The sequence below is a fragment of the Cydia pomonella genome, chromosome 18 (assembly GCF_033807575.1).
Source record: "Cydia pomonella isolate Wapato2018A chromosome 18, ilCydPomo1, whole genome shotgun sequence".
Taxonomy (NCBI): domain Eukaryota; kingdom Metazoa; phylum Arthropoda; class Insecta; order Lepidoptera; family Tortricidae; genus Cydia; species Cydia pomonella.
The window spans coordinates 19,632,898-19,659,497 of record NC_084720.1 but is presented as its reverse complement, the minus strand read 5'-3'; the positions used below and the strand labels follow the sequence as shown (position 1 = coordinate 19,659,497).

Genomic DNA, 26,600 nt, shown 5'->3' with positions numbered 1-26,600 from the left:
TCATTTTTTAATATTTATTGAGAAAGTTTTTATTACAATAATAGTCCAGTGGTCCAGGTTCTCTCGGCACGACACACCCAGAGGACCCACACCTACTATCACAGATCTAATCAACGATGGCTCTCAGATTTACGACTCGTTGCCGTGGAAATATTGCCTTTCAAACTTATTCCAATTATGTTTGCGGCCAACAAGCCTTCTTTGAGATATAGATTACTTATTGATAAATTCAATGTCAATTTGCACTTAACAAGATAGATTATTAGTAACAGTAGTTAAATGCGGTAAACATTAACAAGTAGATTTATACTTAATACTAAACTATTCATATCAACATTAAAAAAATTATACTTGCGGACAAGTATGTAAAAAAAACAACTGAAAACTTAAGTCAAAATGGAAGAACAAAAAGTGAAATCTAAAGAGATTAATCCAAATAATCATTTGTAATGAAATTGCTTACACTAGGGCGCCATTTAATGACTTTGTATCAGAAAAACTTACAATCACAAAATATTTTACTCACGACATTTACGCGTCGCGTATTATTAACAATAATCAGTCAATATCTTTGCTGCTTCGCGAAGATCACGGGCTGTTTCGACCCCGCTGCCTAGGCATGGCGTAGGTACTTATTATTACTTGTACAACATGAAAATATTTCAAGCTATCTAATCGATTTGTTTATTTACAAAGGTATGAGTAATACTTGAGAAGTAATTATACGGCTTATACGAGGTCGGGCGGAGCGGTGAGCACACACAATAGAACCGTCAGTAACACATTTAATTGAGCTTTTATAGTTATATAACGGCATTGAAGCGTATAAGTAAGGCACAAACTTTTATTTATCGTAAAAAAGGTCAGTTAAATGTGTTCCTGATTAGTCGGACCAAGCTGACTTTGCGCGGCATTTGTAATGATAATGTGTGGCAGTGTCAAATTTCTATGAAAATATAACGTTTATAATGGCACTCCCCCATTATGTTCTATTGAAAAGTTAGAAGGACTCTAATAGCAATAGCAGCAGGGCGCGTACTTTTCGCAACGGTTGAGGTAGGGCGGTCGCGGGGTACACTAGCAACACTTAACTGACCATCGGTAGGCCTTATGTCGTTACAATAAGGTTTACCAATGGCCGGCTAACCGTGTTTGTTACGCGCTACTTGGTACAGTTCTCAAAGCCGGGCGGCGGGCGGCAGTCCGGCTGCGCGCGGAACTCGGCCGCGTGGGGGTTGAGGCCGGGGGGCCGGTCGGGGCCTCGAGGCCGGTCGGGGCCGCCGCGCGCGCGCCGTAGCGCTGCGATCATGTAACGGTGCGCGGCGCCCGGGTCTACGCGGGAAAGCAACTCGAATATCTCGCACTCTTCTGCGCCTAGTCGCACCGAGGGGCCGTCTCCGTTTAGAGTATTCGACGACGCTCGGAGCGGCCCCGGACCGAAGTTTGCGGGTTGCGGTCCGTTTCGCGCGGGGCTCGCGAGTTGCAGATTTGGTGAACTAGCGCTATTAGGTGCAGGTCCGACGATAGACGGATTTGGTACAGGGCTAGTTCTGAAATTTGGCGAATTAGGCATAGGACTCGGGCCGAAGTTAGACGGATTCGGCGAAGGGGTCGGTCCGAAGTTAGGCGAATTCGGCGCAGGGCACGGTCCGAAATTTGGCGAATTAGTTACAGGGCCAGGCCTAAAGTTTTGAGGAACTGGATGTGGATTTGGTCCCGGGTATGGCCTGAAGTTTTGTGTCGAATTCGATACGAAGTGCTGCGGGTTATGCATCGAGTTCAGAACGAACTGATGGGGATTCTGTGCCGAATTCGGAACAAAACTTTGTGGTTGTTGCGCGGCCGGAAAGTTTTGGTGGGCCTGGTGGAAAACTGGCTGGCCGGCGTAGCAGTTCATACTAACCGGCGGTCTGAACTGGGGATAGTACTGCTGGGGGGACACGCGCGGGCGGAAATACCCGGGCGCATAATGGCGGACCATAGGTACAGAGACCGGAACTTGGACCTGCGGCTTGTAGGCCTGCGTGCACGGGCAGTACGGGAGCGCGTAGAACGACGCGGGGTGCGGCGCGGGGCAGCACGAGTTGGCACAGCAGGGCTTAGCGGGCGCGGGAGCGGGAGCGGGAGCGAGCGCGGGCGCGGGAGCGGGAGGAGCGGGCGCGGCCGGTGGCTCCGGGGCCGAGGTCACCGGGGTCATGCAACGCTCCTGAATCTCCGGCACGGGCGAGTCGAGCTCGGCCGACTGTTCGCGCGGCGACGCGGCGGGGGTGGAGTTCGGGACGGGCGACGGCACCGGCCCGAGTCCCAGGAGCTCCTCCGTCGGCGGGGAGGGAGCGAGACGGAGGAGCGACAGCGCCATCGGCACCCGGTTAGCCGCCAGCGGAGGGGGCGGGGAGGGCGGCGGGCTGGAGGGCTCGTCCGACTCGAGCGCGCCGTCCGCCTCGGCGCGCTCGGCCGGCTCGCTGCTGTCGTCGCTAGAGGTGGGTAGTAAAGCTGCGACGTGGTTCCGGTAGGAGTCGACGAAGTCGAGCGCGATGCCGTCGCGCAGCAGCGCGTGGATCTCGCTGTAGTTGGGCGTGAGGCCGGTCTCGAGCGCGTGGAAGGTGGGCAGCAGGTAGCCGTCGCGCGCCTGCAACACCCGACACGCAGTTGAGGCGCGCGCCTTAACACGGGCCCGCGAGTCGGGCGTTACCGTCACGCCATAACATTGCTTTAGCAAATTGCTTGCGGTTCAAATAGGACAGAAAAGTCGCGTGCAGTAAGTCTATTCAATTTTACAAAACATCGGCTGTTTGTTTGTGTTATGTTCGGGGGGACGGAAAGTAAAGAAAATATTCCCCGCAATTTGCTGTGGGCAAACTAAACAAGTGGATATCATTGGTTCGAGAGAACTTTTAACTTTATTACGACAACTTTAATCCGTTTCCTGTTTAGTCCACCGTGAGTATCATTTGGCGACATTTTGTTTATAGAAAAAACAATGTGAATGAAGATTAAAATTTAGCTAAATAGATAAATCGAAATTTTATGTCAAATGATACTTTTTCAATGTTATGATGCGTGACAATAAGCAGGTCGCGGGAGGCTACCACTAAATCAAATTTGGAAGCGTGCGAGGGAGACCACTCTTAAACACCGTAACCATTTGTGTGATGTCAAATGAGAGGACAGTAGTAGTACTTATAAAATTATTTCTTGTACATATTTATAATTGCCATTCAAGTATGCATTATTCGACACACACACATAAAAGCCCACTCAACTCTTCCAAATGAGATCTACCTACCCGCGCCCGCGCCCCGCCGCCCGAGTCTCGCGACCGACAATCCAAAATCAAAAATGCAATGTCACGATTGAAAAATGCGTTTATATAAACGAAAGCAAGAAAAAATATCAAGAATAAACATGAAATTAAAAAGCGTAGAGACGAAAAAATCACTATAAACCTATAACTATGTTAACAAATTATTACTAAACTTATTCAAATTGTAAACAAAACCATTCGGTAACTCTTATTTTTACACAAAAACAAAACTAAAAGAGCATCTTTCCAAATCTTTCTTAATTGTGATTGTATTAGATAAGAAAATAAATCAACACATATAAATTAATCAACTCCCGTGAACGGCCAGAAAGAAAACTCGTCGTTAGATTGGAAGAGCCATTGCTGACCTCCTAGCCGGATCACTTCGTGTCCTTACTTTTACGCGGTTATCTCACTGATGCGGCTTCGTATATAGGATGTCCCGCTCGCACACCGGAGCGGGGTGCAAATCCGCATCCAATGCGAAGACCACCTTAGGTCTGCTAAGTTTACGAAGATGATTAAGAGAAAGGAGGCCAGTATAATGACTCGAGCAGTTCTATCCACAATGTGTCGTTATATATCATTACATTACAGATCAATTAACAAAAAACTAATACAACTTTTTTTAATAAGTGTATTTTTATATTATTCAAGCGTCAGTTTTGGTTAATCTTTTCCATATCGACTAAATTAACGTACGTAAAATTTCTAACCGCCTGATACCTACCAAGTACTTAGCTTCATCAATACAGGCCTAACAATAAAAAAAAGAAAACTTTAGTTCTACACGTTACACGTAAAATACTACAGTCATTGAGAAATAAGTAAGCATAGATAGAGTGCTCACTCCATAAATCAATTTACCAAAATGCTTATTATTTTCGCAGTCGACATCTAGCGTCAAGTGGCGGATTTATCAGTACCGCTACTTGACACTAGATGTCACGGGTGTCACTGACGAAAAGTGTATTGCTCAACAATTTACAACTAATACCTATTACAAGCAGAAGGAGTGGAAAATAGAGTACCGGTCAATCCGATTATAATATTAGCTGATAATTACATTAGACTTTTCGTTCGTCATCTATCCTCCTAAAGCCCAGCCACAAAAATGCAAAATCCAAAATTTTCCACTGAAATTGGAACTTATAGTGCAGTGAATACAGTTGATTTTATTTTGTTTGAAAATTGAACGAAACAAAACAAATGCAACTCTGGTCCAATTGAATATGATTTAAATTTCATCGAACTGAATAAGTCCTATAGGTAGAACCTTGGGCCTTACGAGGCTATTGTCAAGTAGCAGTACTGATAAATACGCTACTCGACGCTAGATGGCGACTAAGAAAATAATAAGCGTTTTGGTAAAAAAAAATGATGTAAAGAGTGAGCACTCTATGCTACAGTCCAGGTCGATTCACAAAAGCTGGCGCGAATGGAATTGAGTGAATGGAAATATATGTGTGAAGTGGTGACTGGCTGTATACCGGTACATGCGTCAGGCCAACAATGACAGATATAATTCGTGTCGGTCATTTCATTCGCGCCAGCTTTCGTGAATCGACATGTACATAACTCCATATAACTTTACACGCTTTACAGAGAAAATGCCTCTATCCTCTATAAGCGTCACATTTTTTCGCATAGCCCGTTTTACACTCAGTCGTTTTGGCATTAGTGAAGATCTTTTTTTATACAATATGTCACGACCATTATCATAATATTTATATGTCTGATTACAATATAATCATCAAGCGTCATGTGTTGCGTGCAATAAAGTTGTTGGCGCTGTACTAAAGTACATGCTATACTATAATAATATTAATGAGTTCCTTCTAAATGCATTTAACTAACGGGCGGACTCTTTAAACTGGTTTCGCAGCATACGTATACAATAAACATATAATAATATAGGTATTGGAAATTTAAAAAAGGTTTTTAATTTCAATAACAGAACTTCCGTGAGCACAGACATTAAATATATCAAAACGGGTCACTCACGTATTTTATGCCGAAGAATGCTAAAAATCGGTCCATCACGAGGAACTCTAACGGGAGACCGCGTTGGCAGACCGAAGAAGACTAAGCGTTTGTGACGCGTTTTAATATATCGAACCTTATTAACACATTCACTGCCAACGTTTTCGTAGCGCTACGCTCGTAGCCGATCCCAGCGTTTTTCCGCTTTGTAGAGGTAAGCGACTACGAAAAGAGAACCCGCCGAGCAAGTTCCTGGCACTTATTGAGTTAATATTAAAACAAATTTTATTATTTTGAAATCTAGAGCCTTACTCTGAATCAACAACTTGTAACAATTTATATCTTATTTTGATAGTCGCTCGCGCCGATTCGTGCATGCGAAATGAAGTGAAAGTTGTGTATGATATGTGCGCCACTCACCAAGATGATGGTCAATATCTTATCAAGATCCACATAACATTCAAAGCTTTCGCGTTTAAGAAAGTAAACCTAGGAGTCGGAATCATTAAGAATTTTAGGATATGCAGTCTATACCCCGATTTTTTTTAATTAGAATTTTTCTAACCTCAAAAGTAGTGGTATTATTTCACTTGTTTTCGTCATGCTAGGGTTCCTATGACATCTAATATTGCCAGTACGATAATATCAAAGAGAATTTGAAATAGAGATGGATTGTCAAAGTAAATATTGTAGCCACAGTAAATTTAATGCCATCTTTTGACACATGATTAAAACTTTAAGAACGCCATTTGACTTAGCCTATGATTCTAGTATATAATCTAATTTATAAATAAAATAATGGCTGAAATATGCTTAGAAAAATATAAATAATATTTTTTTGGAGTTAAATATGAGATATGTATAAAATTATTTCATGAACTATAACTGTTTTGACATTTTGCTGGGACGTCAATAATCCGCGACAAAACGCGTAATAACATCACAATACGTGCCAAGGCAGGCGTCTTCGTGAATGACACGATCTATAATAAAATAAATTCGCGATAGAGCCGGTTTTAAATATGTTTAACACTCATCATAACCAGTTCAAAACCATAACAATTTGTTTAACACATTCACTACCAACGTTTTCGTAGCCGATCCCAGCGTTTTCCCGCTTTGTAGAGGAAAGCTACTACGAACAGAGAACCTGCCGAGCGGGTTCCGGCCACTCAATGTGTTAATTAGACTCCATCTCCTAGTTTAGATTAAACTATCATTATTGAATGTGATATTTTTATGAAATTATTGGTGCACTCGTTTCATCGTAAAAGTAATAGAAAAGCGCGAAACTGCTGGATATTGACCATTACTTAGAGTTCGTTGTTTATTTATTGTATTACGTGTAGTTGCAGTTTCTTTTTCAATAAGGACCGCATGAAAGTGAAGCTTATACTAATATTATTAACTTTACATAAGCTTCAATTTTGAGAAAATATGTTACAGGAATCCATTATAATATACACTTTACCACCCAAATATACAGATAATGTGTAAGTAAAAATACATTTTTTTTTATTTGATCAAACTATACTGTACACGGATAGTTTATAATTTATAATCTAAGAACTGAATCAACGCCTGATCACAGTGATCATGTTCGGCGCCAACAGATGGCTACAAAAATGTAAGCAAATAGTAACGACTAACGTAGGCAGACTGAGTCCGATTCGAATTTAGCATCTTGATATGAGTTTGACCTCGATTAGATACGGCTAGAAGTTCAGTCCCGTTGAAGGAGGGGAAAGCCGTGTGTGAGATGCACGCCAATAACCAATACGATCACAGTCGTATCAAAACATAAAATTATTAAATTAGAATCGACCTCTTGGTATGTTTATTATGTGGCATCTCGAATGTTAGAAAGAGAATGCGGGGGGAAGATGGTTCATTATTTATTTCGTCTGGGAGTATGGTGAAAAGTTATGAGTGGACTTTCCGATGTGACAACTATTGACGCCGAATGTGACAGACAGTAATGTAAACATTGCACCATGTGACTAAAGCAGGGTCGTTCATTACGAAAAATTTCGTACATTGATCCGACGCGCGTAACATATTACTGTCCCGCTCGCACAGTCGCATTACGGCTGGAATCATTGGAGGACTTCATATAATTGTGCGCAATACGTATGATTTTGAATAAATGTACGAAATTCTTCGCACTGATCGTCGTTACTCTACTAGTACGTATCAAATCGCGCGCAGCCGCCCGGCCAGCGCCAGCTTCTTGCGCAGCACCGCACTGGACGCCGACACCACGCTAGCACTCACCACCGTGTCCGGAGGGGACTCCACAGAAATTACGCTAGCCGTCACCACAGTACCCTCGGGGCTCGACCCCTCCTCTTTTAACTTAGCTAGCCTTTTCAGCTTAGATAATCTAGAGCTGCTAGCGCTCGACTGACTAACCACGCTTTTAGGCGCCAGCGATCTCAATTTAGCCAATCTAGAAGTGCCCCCGCTCGGGACAGGAACGTCGGCAACAACGCTAGGTTCATTCTGAGGGCACTCCCACTGCTGCAACCGTCGGGGCGGGCGGCCGACGACCTCCGAGGCGGAGGCGGACACGTCGCTGTCGGCGTCGCCGTCGCCGAGCTCGGGCGAGTGGTGCGGCTCGGGCGGGTGGTGCGGGCCGGGCGGGTCGTGCGGCTCGTGCGGCTCGGGCGGGTCGTGCGGCTCGGGCGGGTCGTGCGGCTCGGGCGGCTCGTGCGGCTCGGGCGGGTCGTGCGGCGCCAGCAGCACGCAGGACAGCAGCGAGCGCACGTCGAGCGCGCCGGCGCCGGCCCCGGAGGAGGCGCTGGAGGAGGAACTCACCCCGAGCGCGGGCAGCGGCCGCGCGTCTGCGTGCCCGGCGCGGATCATCTGTTCCGAGATGTTCACGTCCTCGTCCGTCGACGTGTCGATCAGGAACACTTCCAGGATGCTCTCCTGCGGGCCGGGGAAAACGGTTCACATCGTAACCTTTACAAAAATATTGTAGTCCCTACACCTAAAATTTTAAAGTCACATTATTTTATGGTCTTTAAATGAAACCGCCTTCAAATGTAAATTTCGCTAATAAATGAAAATGTTGTCATAAATAATACTTGAATCACTGGAGTAATATATGAAAAGTTCCCTCGTTTTTTTCCGGGGTTTTTTGAAATTCGGATCCGATGATAATAGTACTAACTGTGGTAATACATTTTCAAACTAAGAAACAAAAAAATAATAACAAAAATGTACATCGATGCCTTGAAAATGAGTTAAAAAGAATGTGACTCGTCACACGTAGCTAGTATGTAGTACCTCGTGGTCGGCGGCCACCACCAGCTGCAGGCAGTGCGCGGCGGCGGCGCGCGGCCAGCGCCGGCTGGCGGCGGCGGGCCGCAGCCCGGCCTAGTATGTACCTCATGGTCCGCGGCCACCACGTTGGCGACGAGGCGCCGCTCGCGCACCAGCTGCAGGCAGTGCGCGGCGGCGGCGGGCCGCAGCCCGGCCTAGTATGTACCTCATGGTCCGCGGCCACCACGTTGGCGACGAGGCGCCGCTCGCGCACCAGCTGCAGGCAGTGCGCGGCGGCGGCGCGCGGCCAGCGCCGGCTGGCGGCGGCGGGCCGCAGCCCGGCCTAGTATGTACCTCATGGTCCGCGGCCACCACGTTGGCGACGAGGCGCCGCTCGCGCACCAGCTGCAGGCAGTGCGCGGCGGCGGCGGGCCGCAGCCCGGCCTAGTATGTACCTCATGGTCCGCGGCCACCACGTTGGCGACGAGGCGCCGCTCGCGCACCAGCTGCAGGCAGTGCGCGGCGGCGGCGCGCGGCCAGCGCCGGCTGGCGGCGGCGGGCCGCAGCCCGGCCTAGTATGTACCTCATGGTCCGCGGCCACCACGTTGGCGACGAGGCGCCGCTCGCGCACCAGCTGCAGGCAGTGCGCGGCGGCGGCGGGCCGCAGCCCGGCCTAGTATGTACCTCATGGTCCGCGGCCACCACGTTGGCGACGAGGCGCCGCTCGCGCACCAGCTGCAGGCAGTGCGCGGCGGCGGCGCGCGGCCAGCGCCGGCTGGCGGCGGCGGGCCGCAGCCCGGCCTAGTATGTACCTCATGGTCCGCGGCCACCACGTTGGCGACGAGGCGCCGCTCGCGCACCAGCTGCAGGCAGTGCGCGGCGGCGGCGCGCGGCCAGCGCCGGCTGGCGGCGGCGGGCCGCAGCCCGGCCTAGTATGTACCTCATGGTCCGCGGCCACCACGTTGGCGACGAGGCGCCGCTCGCGCACCAGCTGCAGGCAGTGCGCGGCGGCGGCGCGCGGCCAGCGCCGGCTGGCGGCGGCGGGCCGCAGCCCGGCCTAGTATGTACCTCATGGTCCGCGGCCACCACGTTGGCGACGAGGCGCCGCTCGCGCACCAGCTGCAGGCAGTGCGCGGCGGCGGCGCGCGGCCAGCGCCGGCTGGCGGCGGCGGGCCGCAGCCCGGCCTAGTATGTACCTCATGGTCCGCGGCCACCACGTTGGCGACGAGGCGCCGCTCGCGCACCAGCTGCAGGCAGTGCGCGGCGGCGGCGCGCGGCCAGCGCCGGCTGGCGGCGGCGGGCCGCAGCCCGGCCTAGTATGTACCTCATGGTCCGCGGCCACCACGTTGGCGACGAGGCGCCGCTCGCGCACCAGCTGCAGGCAGTGCGCGGCGGCGGCGGGCCGCAGCCCGGCCTAGTATGTACCTCATGGTCCGCGGCCACCACGTTGGCGACGAGGCGCCGCTCGCGCACCAGCTGCAGGCAGTGCGCGGCGGCGGCGGGCCGCAGCCCGGCCTAGTATGTACCTCATGGTCCGCGGCCACCACGTTGGCGACGAGGCGCCGCTCGCGCACCAGCTGCAGGCAGTGCGCGGCGGCGGCGCGCGGCCAGCGCCGGCTGGCGGCGGCGGGCCGCAGCCCGGCCTAGTATGTACCTCATGGTCCGCGGCCACCACGTTGGCGACGAGGCGCCGCTCGCGCACCAGCTGCAGGCAGTGCGCGGCGGCGGCGCGCGGCCAGCGCCGGCTGGCGGCGGCGGGCCGCAGCCCGGCCTAGTATGTACCTCATGGTCCGCGGCCACCACGTTGGCGACGAGGCGCCGCTCGCGCACCAGCTGCAGGCAGTGCACGGCGGCGGCGCGCGGCCAGCGCCGGCTGGCGGCGGCGGGCCGCAGCCCGGCCTAGTATGTACCTCATGGTCCGCGGCCACCACGTTGGCGACGAGGCGCCGCTCGCGCACCAGCTGCAGGCAGTGCGCGGCGGCGGCGCGCGGCCAGCGCCGGCTGGCGGCGGCGGGCCGCAGCCCGGCCTAGTATGTACCTCATGGTCCGCGGCCACCACGTTGGCGACGAGGCGCCGCTCGCGCACCAGCTGCAGGCAGTGCGCGGCGGCGGCGCGCGGCCAGCGCCGGCTGGCGGCGGCGGGCCGCAGCCCGGCCTAGTATGTACCTCATGGTCCGCGGCCACCACGTTGGCGACGAGGCGCCGCTCGCGCACCAGCTGCAGGCAGTGCGCGGCGGCGGCGGGCCGCAGCCCGGCCTAGTATGTACCTCATGGTCCGCGGCCACCACGTTGGCGACGAGGCGCCGCTCGCGCACCAGCTGCAGGCAGTGCGCGGCGGCGGCGCGCGGCCAGCGCCGGCTGGCGGCGGCGGGCCGCAGCCCGGCCTAGTATGTACCTCATGGTCCGCGGCCACCACGTTGGCGACGAGGCGCCGCTCGCGCACCAGCTGCAGGCAGTGCGCGGCGGCGGCGGGCCGCAGCCCGGCCTAGTATGTACCTCATGGTCCGCGGCCACCACGTTGGCGACGAGGCGCCGCTCGCGCACCAGCTGCAGGCAGTGCGCGGCGGCGGCGCGCGGCCAGCGCCGGCTGGCGGCGGCGGGCCGCAGCCCGGCCTAGTATGTACCTCATGGTCCGCGGCCACCACGTTGGCGACGAGGCGCCGCTCGCGCACCAGCTGCAGGCAGTGCGCGGCGGCGGCGCGCGGCCAGCGCCGGCTGGCGGCGGCGGGCCGCAGCCCGGCCTAGTATGTACCTCATGGTCCGCGGCCACCACGTTGGCGACGAGGCGCCGCTCGCGCACCAGCTGCAGGCAGTGCGCGGCGGCGGCGCGCGGCCAGCGCCGGCTGGCGGCGGCGGGCCGCAGCCCGGCCTAGTATGTACCTCATGGTCCGCGGCCACCACGTTGGCGACGAGGCGCCGCTCGCGCACCAGCTGCAGGCAGTGCGCGGCGGCGGCGCGCGGCCAGCGCCGGCTGGCGGCGGCGGGCCGCAGCCCGGCCTAGTATGTACCTCATGGTCCGCGGCCACCACGTTGGCGACGAGGCGCCGCTCGCGCACCAGCTGCAGGCAGTGCGCGGCGGCGGCGCGCGGCCAGCGCCGGCTGGCGGCGGCGGGCCGCAGCCCGGCCTAGTATGTACCTCATGGTCCGCGGCCACCACGTTGGCGACGAGGCGCCGCTCGCGCACCAGCTGCAGGCAGTGCGCGGCGGCGGCGCGCGGCCAGCGCCGGCTGGCGGCGGCGGGCCGCAGCCCGGCCTAGTATGTACCTCATGGTCCGCGGCCACCACGTTGGCGACGAGGCGCCGCTCGCGCACCAGCTGCAGGCAGTGCGCGGCGGCGGCGCGCGGCCAGCGCCGGCTGGCGGCGGCGGGCCGCAGCCCGGCCTAGTATGTACCTCATGGTCCGCGGCCACCACGTTGGCGACGAGGCGCCGCTCGCGCACCAGCTGCAGGCAGTGCGCGGCGGCGGCGCGCGGCCAGCGCCGGCTGGCGGCGGCGGGCCGCAGCCCGGCCAGGCGCGCGCGCACGGCCTGCGCGCCCGGCGAGGCCCACTGCCGCCTCAGCGGCCGCAGGGACGAGGCCGCCACCGTGTCCACCGTGCCGTAGTCCACGTGCCGCACCTGAGGGCAACAAGCCAGGCTCACACCTCCACGCTAGCGTCGGCGTCTAGTCACAGTCACAACGTTGCGTCGACCAGCCAGTGGGGGGTCACTCTCCGAGTCAGCTTTGAGATTTAGCAAGTCGAGATATGTTATCAAATCAGTTGTGACGACGAGTCCAAATCTTCTGTTCATCCAAAATACAAGTAAAGGGGACGGAAAATAATATCTTCCGTGCTCTATTTGTCCTCCCACAATGATACCAAATAATACAGACAGAAACCATAATCTCGGCAGATGAACTTCTTTGGCTAATAACTGAGAAAAACGTGCAATATTGACAGGTTGTCTTTTGTAAACCTTTCGTGTAGTCGTACATACTGACCTTGACAGTGTCGCTGTCGACGACCTGCACGATGAGCGAGCGGTGCCAGTCGCCCTCGAACACGCTGCTGCAGTACTGGCCCGGCCGCCGCGCGCCGGCCGCGAGCACGCGCTCCACGCCCTCTCCTTTCGTGTAGTACTCTCTGTGTACACATCATTACATGTCATATTATTTTTCCAAGTATGCTAAATTATAGAAATACGTATAAACAAAATGAGCCACTAAGAAAAAAAACAAAAGGTCACACCATTCACAAAGAATCAAATAAATAAACAATGGACATTCTCACACCAAATTTACTGAATCTTACAGTAAACACAAGAAGATTTCTGTTGTGGGTAATACACTAATATACAACGTGTCCCAAAACTCAACGATAAGCCGGCACCAGAAGATGGAGCTGCTTATGATTAGTCGAGAAAAAATAAGGAAAAAAATATATCTCAATTATTTTAGAAATTACAGAAAAAAAATGAAATTCATTGAAAATCGACATCCCTAATGGTATTTTTAACGACCATGTCTACAAATATTCAAATATTACTGTTTTTTATTTTGTTTTTGGAAACTTCAGTAGCCCTGCTATCTAACACAGTTCTTAAAAATACCAAAATACATGTAGTTTTTACACAAAAAATAATCAAAATTCATTTTGTCCCTACAATTTTGAAAGATTGTTTCTTACAGTCCACTTTCAATCATCATGGTGTAAAAAAATAGTATCGACACCACTATGGCAATTATTTTCAAAAGTTGACGCAACTAACCAAGATTCCAAAATGGTATAATACTTTGGGAAACCTAGTCACAACAAAAAACAACGAATTTTTAAACGAGAACCGACATTTTTAAATGTTGATATTAATCACTTTTGAAAAGGGTTGTTGTTGCAAGTTTTAAAATTTCAATGGAAAATGTGGGTAGTTAATACAATTTTCAAGTCAGTACACTCTGATCCTTTGTTCGCTGTGCACCGTTCCGTATTAATTGATGTGGCTCTCATACTAACAACTCTTGGCTTTGCTTTTTGGACTGGTGATCTGCAAACTGTACTGACCTGGCATTATTTTGGACTGTGATTGTGTTTTGTGTATTGGACTTTTTCCGTATTCTGGATTGTTTGTGTAACATGTGGTTTCAAAATGATGGTTGCCCAGCTCACTATGCCCGTGCAGTGCGAGAATACTTAAACCAAGAGTATCCAGGGCGTTGGATCGGGCGACTTGGTCCTATCTTGTGGCCACCCCGTTCGCCCGACCTGAACCCCCTGGACTTCTTCTACTGGGGCTGTCAACATCTACTCGGACAAAATCTACTCAAAACCCATAGCAACATTGGACGAGCTTCGCCAAAAAATCACACAAGCTGCGGATCATATCAATGGTAGAAGATATGACGACACGATACGACGATATGATGACGATATGATGGTATATGATACGACGGATAAAACGATCATTTCTAAGGCGATGTCATGTCTGTATTAATGCCGGTGGCAGGCAATTTGAACATTTACTGTAGTATTAATAATGTAGTAAATGAATTTAAAAAAAAAGGAAAAAAAATTGTACCATTTCTTTGCATTTATTCAACATTTTTCAACAACAAAAATCCTTTTTTGGGTACAGTAAAAGTGATTACCGCCAACATTAAATAATGTCGATTCTTGTTTAAAAATTCGTTGTTTTTTTTTGTGACTAGGTTTCCTAAAGTATTATACCATTTTGGAATCTTGGTTAGTTGCGTCAACTTTTGAAAATAATTGCCATAGTGGTGTCGATACTATTTTTTTACACCATGATGATTGAAAGTGGACTGTAAGAAAAAATCTTTCAAAATTGTAGGGACAAAATGAATTTTGATTATTTTTTGTGTAAAAACTACATGTATTATGGTATTTTTAAGAACTGTGTTAGATAGCAGGGCTACTTAAGTTTCCAAAAACAAAAAAAAAAAACAGTAATATTTGAATATTTGTGACATGGTCGTTAAAAATACCATTAGGGATGTCGATTTTCGATGAATTTCATTTTTTTCTGTAATTTCTAAAATAATTGAGATATATTTTTTTCCTTATTTTTTCTCGACTAATCATAAGCAGCTCCATCCTCTGGTGCCGGCTTATCGTTGAGTTTTGGGACACGTTGTATAAAGACTAAAATACATAAACACTCATAACTAAGGAACAAATATCGGTGCTTATCACACAAATAAATAACCTTGCCCAGACCAGCCATCCTAAGAAGAAACTATAGCGTTTTTTTTTCAGGTTAGAAAATTTATGACTTCAAAAGTAGTGGTAATATTTTCCTCCAAAATTATATCTAACTATGCACTGAATTATAGTGTCGTTTACATACAGTGTGTCCCTAGCCATTGGACACAGCCAAATGTACATATGCATTAGGGTATTTAGAACCAGTGTACAAAGTGTCATAACAACCGGTGTAGCGGTTTCGAAGAAATTAACAAATTACCATATTTTACTTTGGAGCAGCCTGCATGTATGTGTTACGAGTAGTAGCTCCTAAGATAATATCCTAAAAGAATAGTATGGAACCTTCTTCGAACTTTTTAATTATTATTTTTATTCATGACGCTAATAAGGTTCTGACTTTTGAAAAATGTCATCATTATCAAATATTTCTAATAAATTGTCAAAAACACTGCCAAAGATTAACACCGTGTGTTTCTTTTTGTTGTCGATTATTGCAAATAACTTTTGTTCGAAAAAAATATTTTTTTTTATAATTTGTGCTAATTTAAAAAATATTAACGTCAGAGCATTCCTGAGAAGTAACCCTACGTGGGATTTCAGGGTTTGTCCAATGGCTACGGTCACCCTGTATAAATGTAGTACCGCAATAGATATCATAGGACTTCTAAAAGAAAACATAATAAAACAATTGAAAAGATTTGCTTTGTCGCCTTTTTATTTATTTTTATAAAAAACAGAAGTGTAACTGACAAAAACACGCCAACATATTTGTGACAGCTAAATAGTCGCGGTAACAACATTATAATAACAAGTACTAAAGATAAAGATAGTTACACATGTCATAAACCTTCTATGATGCATAATTTTAAAACGAATACGGGACTTAATCGCATAAACTTACGTTTATTATATGGCCTGACGTTTCGAACGTGACGTTACGTTCGTGGTCACAGACAGACTGGCCAGGAATTGTATCAACATCTTGCTGCGCGGGTTTTGCGAACTACCCGCACTTGATCTTGATTATTCACTTGTACGCTAGGATTGTCACTTTGCCCTCACGACGTCCGATGGTATGTGTTGGAATGTTTTTTCACCCTTACATTTGCTAATCACTGGATTCCATGAAGACGAAATTCCCTGTCCCTCATTTTGATTGGAATTTCTGTGTTTTCTGATTTCAATTGCTTCACGAACTTTCCTGATGTAGTAAAGAAGTTCCGTTGAGAGGACTTTGGGATTGTGGAGCTCAAAATTAGTTTTAAAATTATGAATGAAAATCGTGTTGGTTCAAATCTTCTATGATGCCTTAAAAATCCGTAAATAATGGCCAATTCAAAATTTCGAACATCTCTGAAGAAAAAGCAATTCGATTCGACCTCTACGAGTATTCTAATATCAATCGAGATGCCTTTCTGTTCAACATGAAATGTAAATTGCATACAATTTTGACAAATCTCGTATGTTGATTTGTATCGAACGATACGTAAATAGGCCCTCGACTCTAGTTTGTCTCTGAATTAAAAAAAAACTAAGAATGCAGAATGACGTATGTCACATACGTGAAAAAAGTTATTTACCGCCATTTGATGTACAGTTTATCTTTTAATTAGTTTTAAGTATAAAATGTTTTGTTGTTTTTAAAGTAGCTATAGCAAAAGTTTCGTCTAAAATGAGCGATATTTCGGCGACGCCCCACATATTCATCACGAGTTCCGCCAAAAGAGCAACGATGCCCCAATGTTGGCTGTAATCTGGGTTAGTGAATATATCATAGAAAGTTTATAATATGTGTGTAGATAAAATAGTGTATGTAACTCTACACTCACTTCGTTCGTTTCTTAAACCCACACTTATGTTTTAATGCCTTTACAATGCGCTTATAAACGTCAAATAAAGCTACACCGGCTCTAACCTTAAATACTGATCATCTGTTTGGCTGTTTAATGGATCTATGCCTTCATTTGATATGGCCAAGCCCATATCAACTTTTAAGTTTGGAACTCGACTAATAATAGAATTTGTATGCAACATTGGTTCGCGAAATAGAGACTGCAATGTTTTTAACTCTTTAATATTTGACTAAACATTAACTACGCACTTCGCGACCTATTTTTTAACCGACAGAGAGAAAACCGTTGTTGGGCGCCTTATTGATCGGTGGGCTGCTTAAGACAGCTGATCTCCAGCATAGTTACTCGCCCGAGGGCTCACTTAGTACTTACATTGTGTGGTCCATGTACTTGAGACCCCCAGCCGCTGCAGATGCAGATGGCTCGGGAAGTAAACCTCGGCCACCACTACAGGCAGCATGTCACCGGGGGCCACTCCGATGGCTCGGGGAGTACACCTTGGCCACCACTAAGGCAGCATGTCTCCAGGGACCGCTCCGGCGAGGGTACAGTACTCACGTCATTTGATCCATGTGCTCCTGCATGAGGTCATGCTCAGGCCCCAGCCGCTGCAGCCACAGATGGCTCGGGGAATAGACCTCGGCCACCACTACAGGCAGCATGTCTCCGGGGGCCACTCCGGCCAGGCTGCCCGCCGGGATGCTCTCCAGAAAGCTCAGGCAGTCAGAGGGGAACACGTCTGGGTCCTGACACACATACATGCAATTAGAAAATTCTCAATAAGTCTAATCGGACCCACTACGGTTTAGGTTCACAGCGCACACAGATCAAACTGAATGTGGACCTTCGGGAGATTTTTTTAATATACCTGGCGTGTTTGGTCGCGCTGACCTGAACCTTATTACAAGGAGACAGGGTTAGTACTTACATAGTCTATGCCAGGCAAGGCGTCATCTGCGTCGAGTAGCGTGCGACTGGAGCGCCTGCTGGCGCCCAGCGAGGCGTCCCGCGCGGCGCGGCGCAGGCGCAGCGCCGGCGCGCGGCGCGGGCCAGGCGTCTGCGGGGGGACTGGCTTGTACACGAGGGCAAGAGGCACTAATGCACAGGAGTTGATCCCACCCACTTTAGGTGGTCATGGTCACACTAGGCGAACCTGAACATTTTACACTTTGAAACAAGTGTTTTGACTTTTATGCGTTATGCCAAAATGTCTTCACATTTTATGATATTTCTGAATGTCGTCAAAAATTTGTTTAACGTAACTTAGGAGACGGAATTGCTTTCGCCCACGATAATTATAAAATGCTTATCATTACTACATACCTGTCCTCCTTGTACTGTGAGCAGCCAGTTGCCGTCCGCGGCTCGTTGCGCGCTCAATCCTTCCACCGCGCACGCGCACGCCGACACCGACGGGTAGCGGAACCGAGCGAAGTTCAGCTCGTGGCCGTATTCCTCTCTGAAACAAAACGGTTCAACGCAGATCGTTTTCAAAGCCCGTTGTATGCGCCCCTCGTGTGACACAAAACGAGGAAATGCCTCGCGAAGCAGTTAGGTTTGTGCCGACGTCCCCCGAGCGTGGCATTGTGGGCAAAACTTTTTCAACTCACTAACTAATTGAGCACAACCATTCAATAAAAATATTTGTTACATTAACTTCGACAAAGTTTAAAGTATTCTGTTGAAGCCAAATATGCGAAAATCAACTACAAAACAAAATGACCTACTTTATTACTTACTCATACAGCCGTAGAAGCTCGCTGCACCAGAGGCCTTCAGGTCGGCGCGCCACCAGCCGCAGTATCTCGGCCTGCAGGTTCGCCCACGCCGTCGCCGAACGCTCGCTCAGGCCTGCACAACAACACTTCGGTTTGCAAAGAGCAGGCAGGGTTCGATGGCGTAAGAGAAGTACTCATAATGTTTCAAAATAAACTATGTTAACTAATATGATGATAAAATAGAGGCGTTATTCATTGGTCAAACGATAGCGCAGGCCGACGGTAAAACGGAAGCATACGATGTCCTAAGACCAATCAACGAGTCCTTGGCTATAAAAAATTTTACGGACGGGTTGAGAAACCGCCGTCTTAGTACCATTCTAGCCGCTCGAGAATACAAAGAATTAAAAAAAGCTGTCAGAGCTGCCCATGACGAAGAGCTGGCGCGACCACAGCTCGAGCCAGTAGTCATAAACATGATCTACGGCTTTAGAAGAGGATACCAGCAGCCCCGGCGTTACGGTTGGCGCGGGGCGGGCCCGGTTATCAGTCCGGTCGAGCCCTAGCCTACCGCAGCACATGAGTAGTCATTCGATTTGTAGCTGGACCCAAACGGCTAATCTTTTGTCTATTGTTAAGTAAAACCGCACGTGCTACTACCTGCAGAAGAATGGTTCGGTCACTTTAACCGGTTATTGAATTGCAACTCCTACGGTAATTGCAATAAGATTCAAAATAAACAAATGGAAAAATAATTTGTGATTTCTTCTGTTGTCCCTCCACGGTTACTGAGTGCCGGCGAGTCGAACACTACAGATCCAGTCTAAAATGTGTCATTTAATAATAGACAAAGGATTCGCTGTTCGGGGCCAGCTACAAATCGAACGACTATAACGAGCTAGCCTGTACCTAGTAATCATTTTTTTGTACATAACATTTTTTTGTTTTGTTTTGTCTGTTTTATGTTAACCTGTTTACGTGCAACAAAGTGACATACATACATACATTTTCATAGGGGACGCGGTACACGCAGGAGCCGCGGGCGCCGAGGAAACATGTATAACTGTACACATATACACACGAACCGAGGACCTCCCGCAATACGGTAAGTTCAGTCCTTCAGTTTTTTCAAGCATAAAGTTTTGATTATATGTGACGGTAGTCCGTCGACTATATTACTTAGTCTTTATTATATTCTTATGATTGACAATGACGCAAGGATATCTATTCTGTAACGTTTGCTACGTTACCACTGTTACCAGTATATCTGTTCCCAGAGAATCAATGATACACGAGAAGGGTACTGTAATAGTAAAAAAAAACACTTAGCAAAACATTACGTTGATTACAGAAAAATTAGCCGAGAATATATTTTTAGCCGGACGTTAGGTAAAGTTGAGTAGAATAGCAGTCCAGATTATAAACACGAGTGATGAATGACGTTAAATTACCCATGTTTGAGCCTAGCTGGGGAAAAATCTCGCTGAGCAAAATTACAAATATTACAATACACTCACTGGAGGAAGTCTGCCGGCCTGAATCATCGTCCTGCAGCGACTCTTTGCTGCCTAACTTCTGCGACTGGTACACCGGCATTCGCTTCTTCAGGAACCGCTGCAACCGCTGGTGCGAGTCCCCTTCTTCATGCTCGCTGTGTCCGTTGCTCAATGTCTCCACCTTTAGCGTGTAAGGGGTCCAAATATACGAGAAAAATAAGAAAATCTTTTAAATCAAGAATTTGCTTAAGTTGTATAAAATTTCAATGCTTGTAAGACTCCCAGAATAAGTCGCCTCGCGAGGAAATTGCCATGTAGCACACTCTGTGAAGACGTGATAACAGCAACACTGTTGACAACTAGTGGACCCTAATATGTATTTGCAATAAGGTTTACGGATTATCAGTTAATAGTGGGGATGATGACGCTTTACGTGGCCTTCGCGCGGCAATTTCCTCGCGAGGCATCTCGTTCTATGAGGACCGCCAATTCAATAGCAATTTGGATGTCGACTTGCGGAAAATTCTCAAAAAAAACTAAATCTAAGAACTTAGCTGTTCAGTACCTTAGCTGATGGGGCAACCGACTCAGCCTTCTTGGCACTAGGTGTAGTAGTAATGCTAACAGGCTTTGTGACTTGTGGAGCCGGCTCCGGTTTCCTAGGTTCTGAATATTGTGGTATTGGTTCCAGTTTCCAGGGTTCCGTGAATCGTGCCTTTGGTTCCGGTTTCCTCGGTTCTGTCGGTGGCTCTCTTTCTGTGTATCCTCTGTTGGATGTGGTTATTGGTCTGCCGTTTGGTATTTTAGTGGCCTCTTTGTTAAACGTGGTTGCTATTAGACTAGGCTGTGGTTTTTTTATTATGGACTCTGGCACGCTTCTCCGTTTTCCCCTTCTGTGGAGTCAATTTAAGCATTTATAACTGACAAAGAAAAACAAAATAGGATATAGGTATCACTACTTTTATGAATGTTCTGTTCACACTGAGTCGAATCTGCACTATACTACTTATCAGAAGGTGCAATTGGAAAAGAAAGTAACTGGTTCTAAATAACTATTTATTGGGCGTTCTGCACTGTGTCACTAATGGGATTTAAATCACAATTTAGAAAAGTCAAGGTTATATACACTTTAAAGAATCGGTAAATCGATCGTATTATTAAAACGAGTAGCTAATAGCTAACGGAGCTCATAGCTGGGGAGCCAGCGATGCTAAATGTGTAGTTACTGTTATGATAGGAAGAAAAAAAGGTTATTAATGTTGTCTTTCCCAGCGACCAGGAAAGCGTCTACAGATTTCTAAAAAAACCGGGGGGTTGGTGGAGGGTTAAGAAAAACGTTATGTAGATTGATTGTCGATTTGGTCGTTTTGGTCCATAATATTCAGATAGTTGTAGAATTGAAGTAATAGACCCGCGCCACGTACCTAGAATCTCAAATGTGATATCAGCAAAACATTGTGTAATGCCACATTTTAGCGGCTACCATCGCTATACAGGAGATAAATCAAGTAAGGTCAACCGGACTAAATGCAACTACGGGTTTATTGTATTTATTTGAGTTCTTTTTTGAAACAACATTGAAGCATTGTTGAAGAGTGCCCACAGTCATCACAACATAATGAGGGTATGACAAAGAAAAACTGGTTTTAGAATTATTCTGATTATTCTGTTGTTGAATATCATATAAAATAAGTTTAGAATGTTTAGATATAGTTTTTGTAATTACCTGAATAAATAAATAAACATAATATACTTTTTTGTAACTACAACACAACATATAAAAGCTTGATAATAAAAAAAAAGTCTTATCAGCAGTGTTTGTTGGAATTGATAATATTTAGTCTTGTAAATAGCGTGGTCTACATATACAGTAGCGATCAGCAAGTTTTAACAACAATATAAGTTTTGATAATTTAGGAAACATAAGCTATCTCAATCAAACTAATTTGGAAGTAATTAACAGCCTAAAACTTTATCGAAACAAGCAAAAAGTTTTTTTTTTATTACTACATGAAGAATCTGGCCACAAGAAAGAGCAATTCGCAAGATCATAAGTATTTTGACAATAATTTCGTTCCGTGGCAATTGCGGACGGGCCACCATAGGATACCTATTTCATAAATAAGTATATAAGTAGAGTTTCCTTAATCAGTGTGAGTTTCCTGAGTCAGTGGAAGAAAATGGAAGAAAGAAGGAGTACACAGTGTAAGATTGTCCCCAAATATTAATTTATTATTAATACTTACCCCAGCTTTGAGGACTTCTGGCTCTGGACAAACTGGTCAATGTGTTTGATGGAGTCCGTCACAATGAGGGTCAGTATGGGATTGTTCTGCGGCCCCGCAAACTGTAACAGTACAGAACAATAGAGAGCATGTGTGTTGGAGAGTCCGCCATATCGTGACAGGAACCGAAAACAAACAATTACCGCCTCTAAGGAGATGCTGCATACATAACCCTACAGCATTAAAATCTCCCCTACTATTCGCTACAAACCTAACCTTCGCAGACCTGTGCGGTATTACTCCCGCCGTCCTCACTGAGAAAGGAACAGGCCCTGCAGGAGTTGACTACTATTTCTCTATACTCAAAGATACAATCTGTAAATAGCGTCATTGTTTTGCTCCACATTAACTTCTCTTCTCTATTCTTACTTTCTCCTTTCCCTATTTCTGTAACTTTCCTTTCTTTTCGTCTTCGGTGGTGACGTAGCCCTTTCAGCCGCAACACCAATTTTGTCATAAAAAAGACAGTCAATGGTCACTATGTCGCCAAACTGTTTAGACAGGTTAAAAAATAGCATTTAAACCTAAAAATAAAAACATGTCATTATGCTTCGCACCAATGAATAGGGGTTTTCTGTGCTGCCCCCTACAGTCTATACAATTCATACTATTATAGTGTAGATAGGTATATGATTAAGGATAGGAATAATAATTGTAACCAGAAACCATACATATACTATAGACATTGAAATGTAATACATACCATATAAGGAACAATAATATGCAATAGGATACCTACCATATTGAGTAATATGTAAACAACCATTTGACAGCGTCCACATGTAGACCTCCCAAGTAGTGTGATTCATATTTAACCTAGATAACTTAGTAAATAAAGTGACCCATTCACATTTATAAAATGTGAATGGGTCCAAATTTGCGTTTATGTTTGCTAGTACCATAAACAAAACTGCAAATCCATATTAAAAATAAGAAACTAACAAAAACAATGGGCCTTCTTAGTACTTATTACTACTTACTTACTACCTTATTCAAGTTTCTGAATGAAAATCTAGTTGCATATTTGTTTTTATTTAAAAACTTTTTGTGCCTAGTAAACTGCGTAGAATGCCATTAGACAGATCAAAATCGACCAACAGGTTCAATGGATATTACAGTTTGAAGATTTCCGAATGCATGTATTTTTTTACGTCAAGTAACTTTAAATTTAGCATCTTGGGCTCCCCTATTATTAACAATACTTGAATTATTTCGTTAAAAGCGTATTATTAAAATAATGGCAACGGAGGGCTATATGGGGATGTGAGAGAGAGAGAAGGAAAAAATATATAACTAAATAAAAAGCACTAGGTGCACTAAACTTCTGAAACAATTTTTGACACTTCAGCTTGCACAAATCGGCAAATGTTTTTATTTCGTTATTGCATTATTCCCTTCAAAATGATTGCAATTTTTTTTTCATCTTTGTGACCCTGCCACTCATTATTAACACATTCACTGCCGGGTACCCACCTGGTGGGCACTCGTGAACTTTGTTCAGATGCCGGACAAAAAACGGTGCACTATCCCAGAAACCGGTGGTCTATAGCTGCGTACAAAACAACCCGTCCAGCGGGTTGTCCGGCATCTGAACAAAGTTCATGAGCGCCCACCAGGTGGGTTCCCTGTTTCTGGTGTAGTGCGCCGTTTTTTGTCTGGCAGTGAATGTGTTAAAATAGGCACTATTTAACAAGTCTTCATCATATCATAATCAGATCTCTTGAGTATTTCAAGTGGCAATTTTTTTACTATTCTGTCAGGCTGTCCTAGACTCCCGGCTCAGTGTCAAAGGACTAGTACTTGGTGGAGGTACTCAACAGGATGCAAGGTATATATAGATTAAGATAGGGGTATCTTAATCTAATGGCTCAAGTGACTCCAAAAGTCCCCCCTTGGGCTCTTAAACCATTAATTTTTCAGTTTATAGGTCTTTTACAAAATAATGACCCTCAATTTGTAATGCAAGACTGACCTATTCCAATTTCTAATGTAAAATAATACTAGAACTGTTTAGCATAATCAGTCCGACAATTACCACAAACATTGTGCTGATTCATAAGCTTTACTTAAAAGTAAACATTTTTTAATCATTTCTGCTGTTCAATAGGTAGGTCCACACAGGGCGAGCATATGCAAGAGGCAATTTCCTCGCACACAAACTGGCCAGTTTGTGCATGAGGAAGTTAACCCACCTAATCTCTAGCCTTAATTCCTCCCAAAGACAGATAGTTGAGTTGCCTTTATGATGTTTGTATTGACTTGTTGAATATGCAAAACCAAGATACAGAGGTTTCACAGTAAAATATAAGAATAATACCAAGAAACAGTCAGAGCAGCGCTCCCGCAGAAACTGCACTGGATCGCGGAAGCCGTGCTTGGCGGAGGGCAGCGGCTCGCCCAGCATGCGCCGGTAGTCGCGCAGCAGCGACGCCGCGTCCATCGTCGTCGCCGACGACACCACCAGCGAGCGCAGCACCTTCTTCAGACCCTCCAGGTCCGCCATCGTAATCTATCGACAAATACACACGTGCTCCACCTTACGCATATTCGTAGTAGCTGTTTATGAGTTATGAGAACCACATGCATACATTTGAAGAACACAACTACAAGTTGAAACATCTTTGACGTGAAACATTTAGAGAAGTAGGTAGTTAAAACTTTATTATGAATTCAGATCAAATATAATGAAAGTTATGCACGACAGGAACGCGTTAAATAAAAATTATGCGAGATCAGCAGTTTCCAACGGTTGAAAACAAAACAAAGTTGAATCGACCTAAGTAAAGATCATGAAAGTGAGTTACCTGATTGATAAATCGAACTATTACTGTGTTAGCATTTGAGGATGTAAATTAGACATTGGAAATGATCAAAAGAACTTGCAATAGTCCAGATTTCAGCTCACAACAGCAAAATAAGATATCCCGGGCCATTAACTTGCTTTGCTTTCGAAGTGTTTTTTTCTTTTGCTATTTTTCTATACTTAAGAAATGTTTTAGCTTCATAATTTTTTGCCGAAACGAAACGACTCAGCACATACACAAAACCGTTCTAAATTTACCTTCTCAGCTGTCAGATTGACGTTACTCCATCGATGCGATGCCCTCTGTCAGTGTCAGTCGCAGTGGGTTTTGTTTTGCGATATTTCGATCGAACACGAATTACGTAAGGTTATTTTGCATTTAAAGTAAAACAAAATGTCTTTCTTTTTAAAACGCACCATCGGTGCGGGGCTGGGCCTGGGGCGCGTCGTTTTAAATAACGCCAAAGCGCCGGTCGTGCAGAGTATAGCTTGGAAGAGCGAGACCGCCGCTCCTCAAGTGGAGACTCGGCCAACATACGCGAAGCTGGATCCCCTGCAGAAGTCGCAGCTGATAGACTTTGGTAAATACGTAGCGGAGTGCCTGCCGAAGTATGTGCAGAAGGTACAGATCACGGCGGGCAATGAATTGGAGGTTTTGATTCCGCCAGAGGGTGTGATCCCCGTCCTGTCGTTCCTGAAGGATCATCACAGCGCGCAGTTCGCGTCACTGGTAGATATCGCGGGGGTGGACATCCCGGCGCACCCGCAGCGGTTCGAGATCGTGTACAACCTGCTGTCGCTGCGCTACAACTCGCGCATCCGCGTCAAGACGTACGCCGACGAGCTGACGCCTGTCGACTCGGCCTGCGAGGTGTTCAAGGCCGCCAACTGGTACGAGCGTGAGATTTGGGATATGTATGGAGTCTTCTTCGCCAACCACCCTGACCTTAGGAGAATACTCACAGATTACGGCTTTGAAGGCCACCCCTTCAGAAAGGACTTCCCTCTCAGTGGCTATGTGGAAGTGCGTTATGATGATGAACAAAAGAGGGTGGTGGTGGAGCCCTTAGAGTTGGCACAGGAGTTCCGCAGATTCGAGCTGGAAGCCCCATGGGAGCAGTTCCCTAATTTCCGAGGCAACCCTGCTGCTGAGGAGGTTACTAATCCATCTGAGGCACCTAAGAAAGAATAAATCAATCTAAGTTATATCTGATTGTACTCTGTAAATAAACAGTTTGTCTTATTAACCTATGATTAGAGATAAATAAAAAGTATATTACGAATATTATTTATTTTATTGAGTTGGAAAATCTACAAAATCTAAGATTGAGTTTTGCATGTGTGCTATAGTTTGACAGAACCAGTAGGTCTCAAGTGCCTTGGTATAAAATAATTATTGGTACACCTTTTATCACAGACTGTTCTTTTCTTACCACAGTCAACTAATACTCAGCATTGTCTCATCACATGGTCACCTCCTGTGTCCATCATCAGTTCAGCATTTAACACATTCACTGCCAGTGTGAGCTACGCCCTACGTAGCCAATAACACGATAAACCAGTATGTAGCGTTAAGCGCCTACAAACAGAGAAAGTGCCTACCGGATCGCTGGCAGTAAATGTTTTAAATATGTCTGCCTGTTGTTATTATGTTTCTTCTGCATTGGTACTCGCTCGTTGGATAAGCTTCCA

General features: G+C 46.8%; 2 protein-coding genes across 2 annotated transcripts; one reads left to right on the top strand and one right to left on the bottom strand.

Moving 5' to 3' along the window:
• Positions 1–25,063, bottom strand: LOC133527450 (tudor domain-containing protein 5-like). The gene is made up of 13 exons (XM_061864465.1): positions 24,910–25,063; positions 24,423–24,614; positions 22,067–22,167; positions 20,386–20,713; positions 19,842–20,001; positions 18,346–18,457; positions 17,930–18,065; positions 17,535–17,663; positions 17,165–17,352; positions 12,536–12,677; positions 11,947–12,171; positions 8,105–8,218; positions 1–2,629 (listed from the first exon to the last, which is right to left on the bottom strand). The coding sequence occupies exons 2-13, from the start codon at positions 24,606–24,608 to the stop codon at positions 1,163–1,165; spliced, it is 3,288 nt and encodes a 1,095-aa protein (XP_061720449.1). The 5' UTR covers positions 24,609–24,614; positions 24,910–25,063; the 3' UTR covers positions 1–1,162.
• Positions 25,064–25,117: 54 nt separating this feature from the next.
• LOC133527471 (NADH dehydrogenase [ubiquinone] iron-sulfur protein 3, mitochondrial) lies at positions 25,118–26,191 on the top strand. The gene has a single exon (XM_061864496.1). The coding sequence runs from the start codon at positions 25,303–25,305 to the stop codon at positions 26,098–26,100; it is 798 nt and encodes a 265-aa protein (XP_061720480.1). The 5' UTR covers positions 25,118–25,302; the 3' UTR covers positions 26,101–26,191.
• The last annotated feature ends 409 nt before the right edge of the window (positions 26,192–26,600 follow it).

Bases quoted from the DNA above. Each gene is read 5' to 3' on its own strand.
- LOC133527450 (XM_061864465.1), bottom strand. From the start codon at position 24,608: ATGGCGGACCTGGAGGGTCTGAAGAAGGTGCTGCGCTCGCTGGTGGTG. The intron at 20,714-22,066 runs GTAAGTATTAAT...TTGACTCCACAG, and splicing joins CAGAAGTCCTCAAAGCTGGG to AAGGGGAAAACGGAGAAGCG. The intron at 17,664-17,929 runs GTATGTAGTAAT...GTCCCCCCGCAG, and splicing joins TCACAGTACAAGGAGGACAG to ACGCCTGGCCCGCGCCGCGC.
- LOC133527471 (XM_061864496.1), top strand. From the start codon at position 25,303: ATGTCTTTCTTTTTAAAACGCACCATCGGTGCGGGGCTGGGCCTGGGG.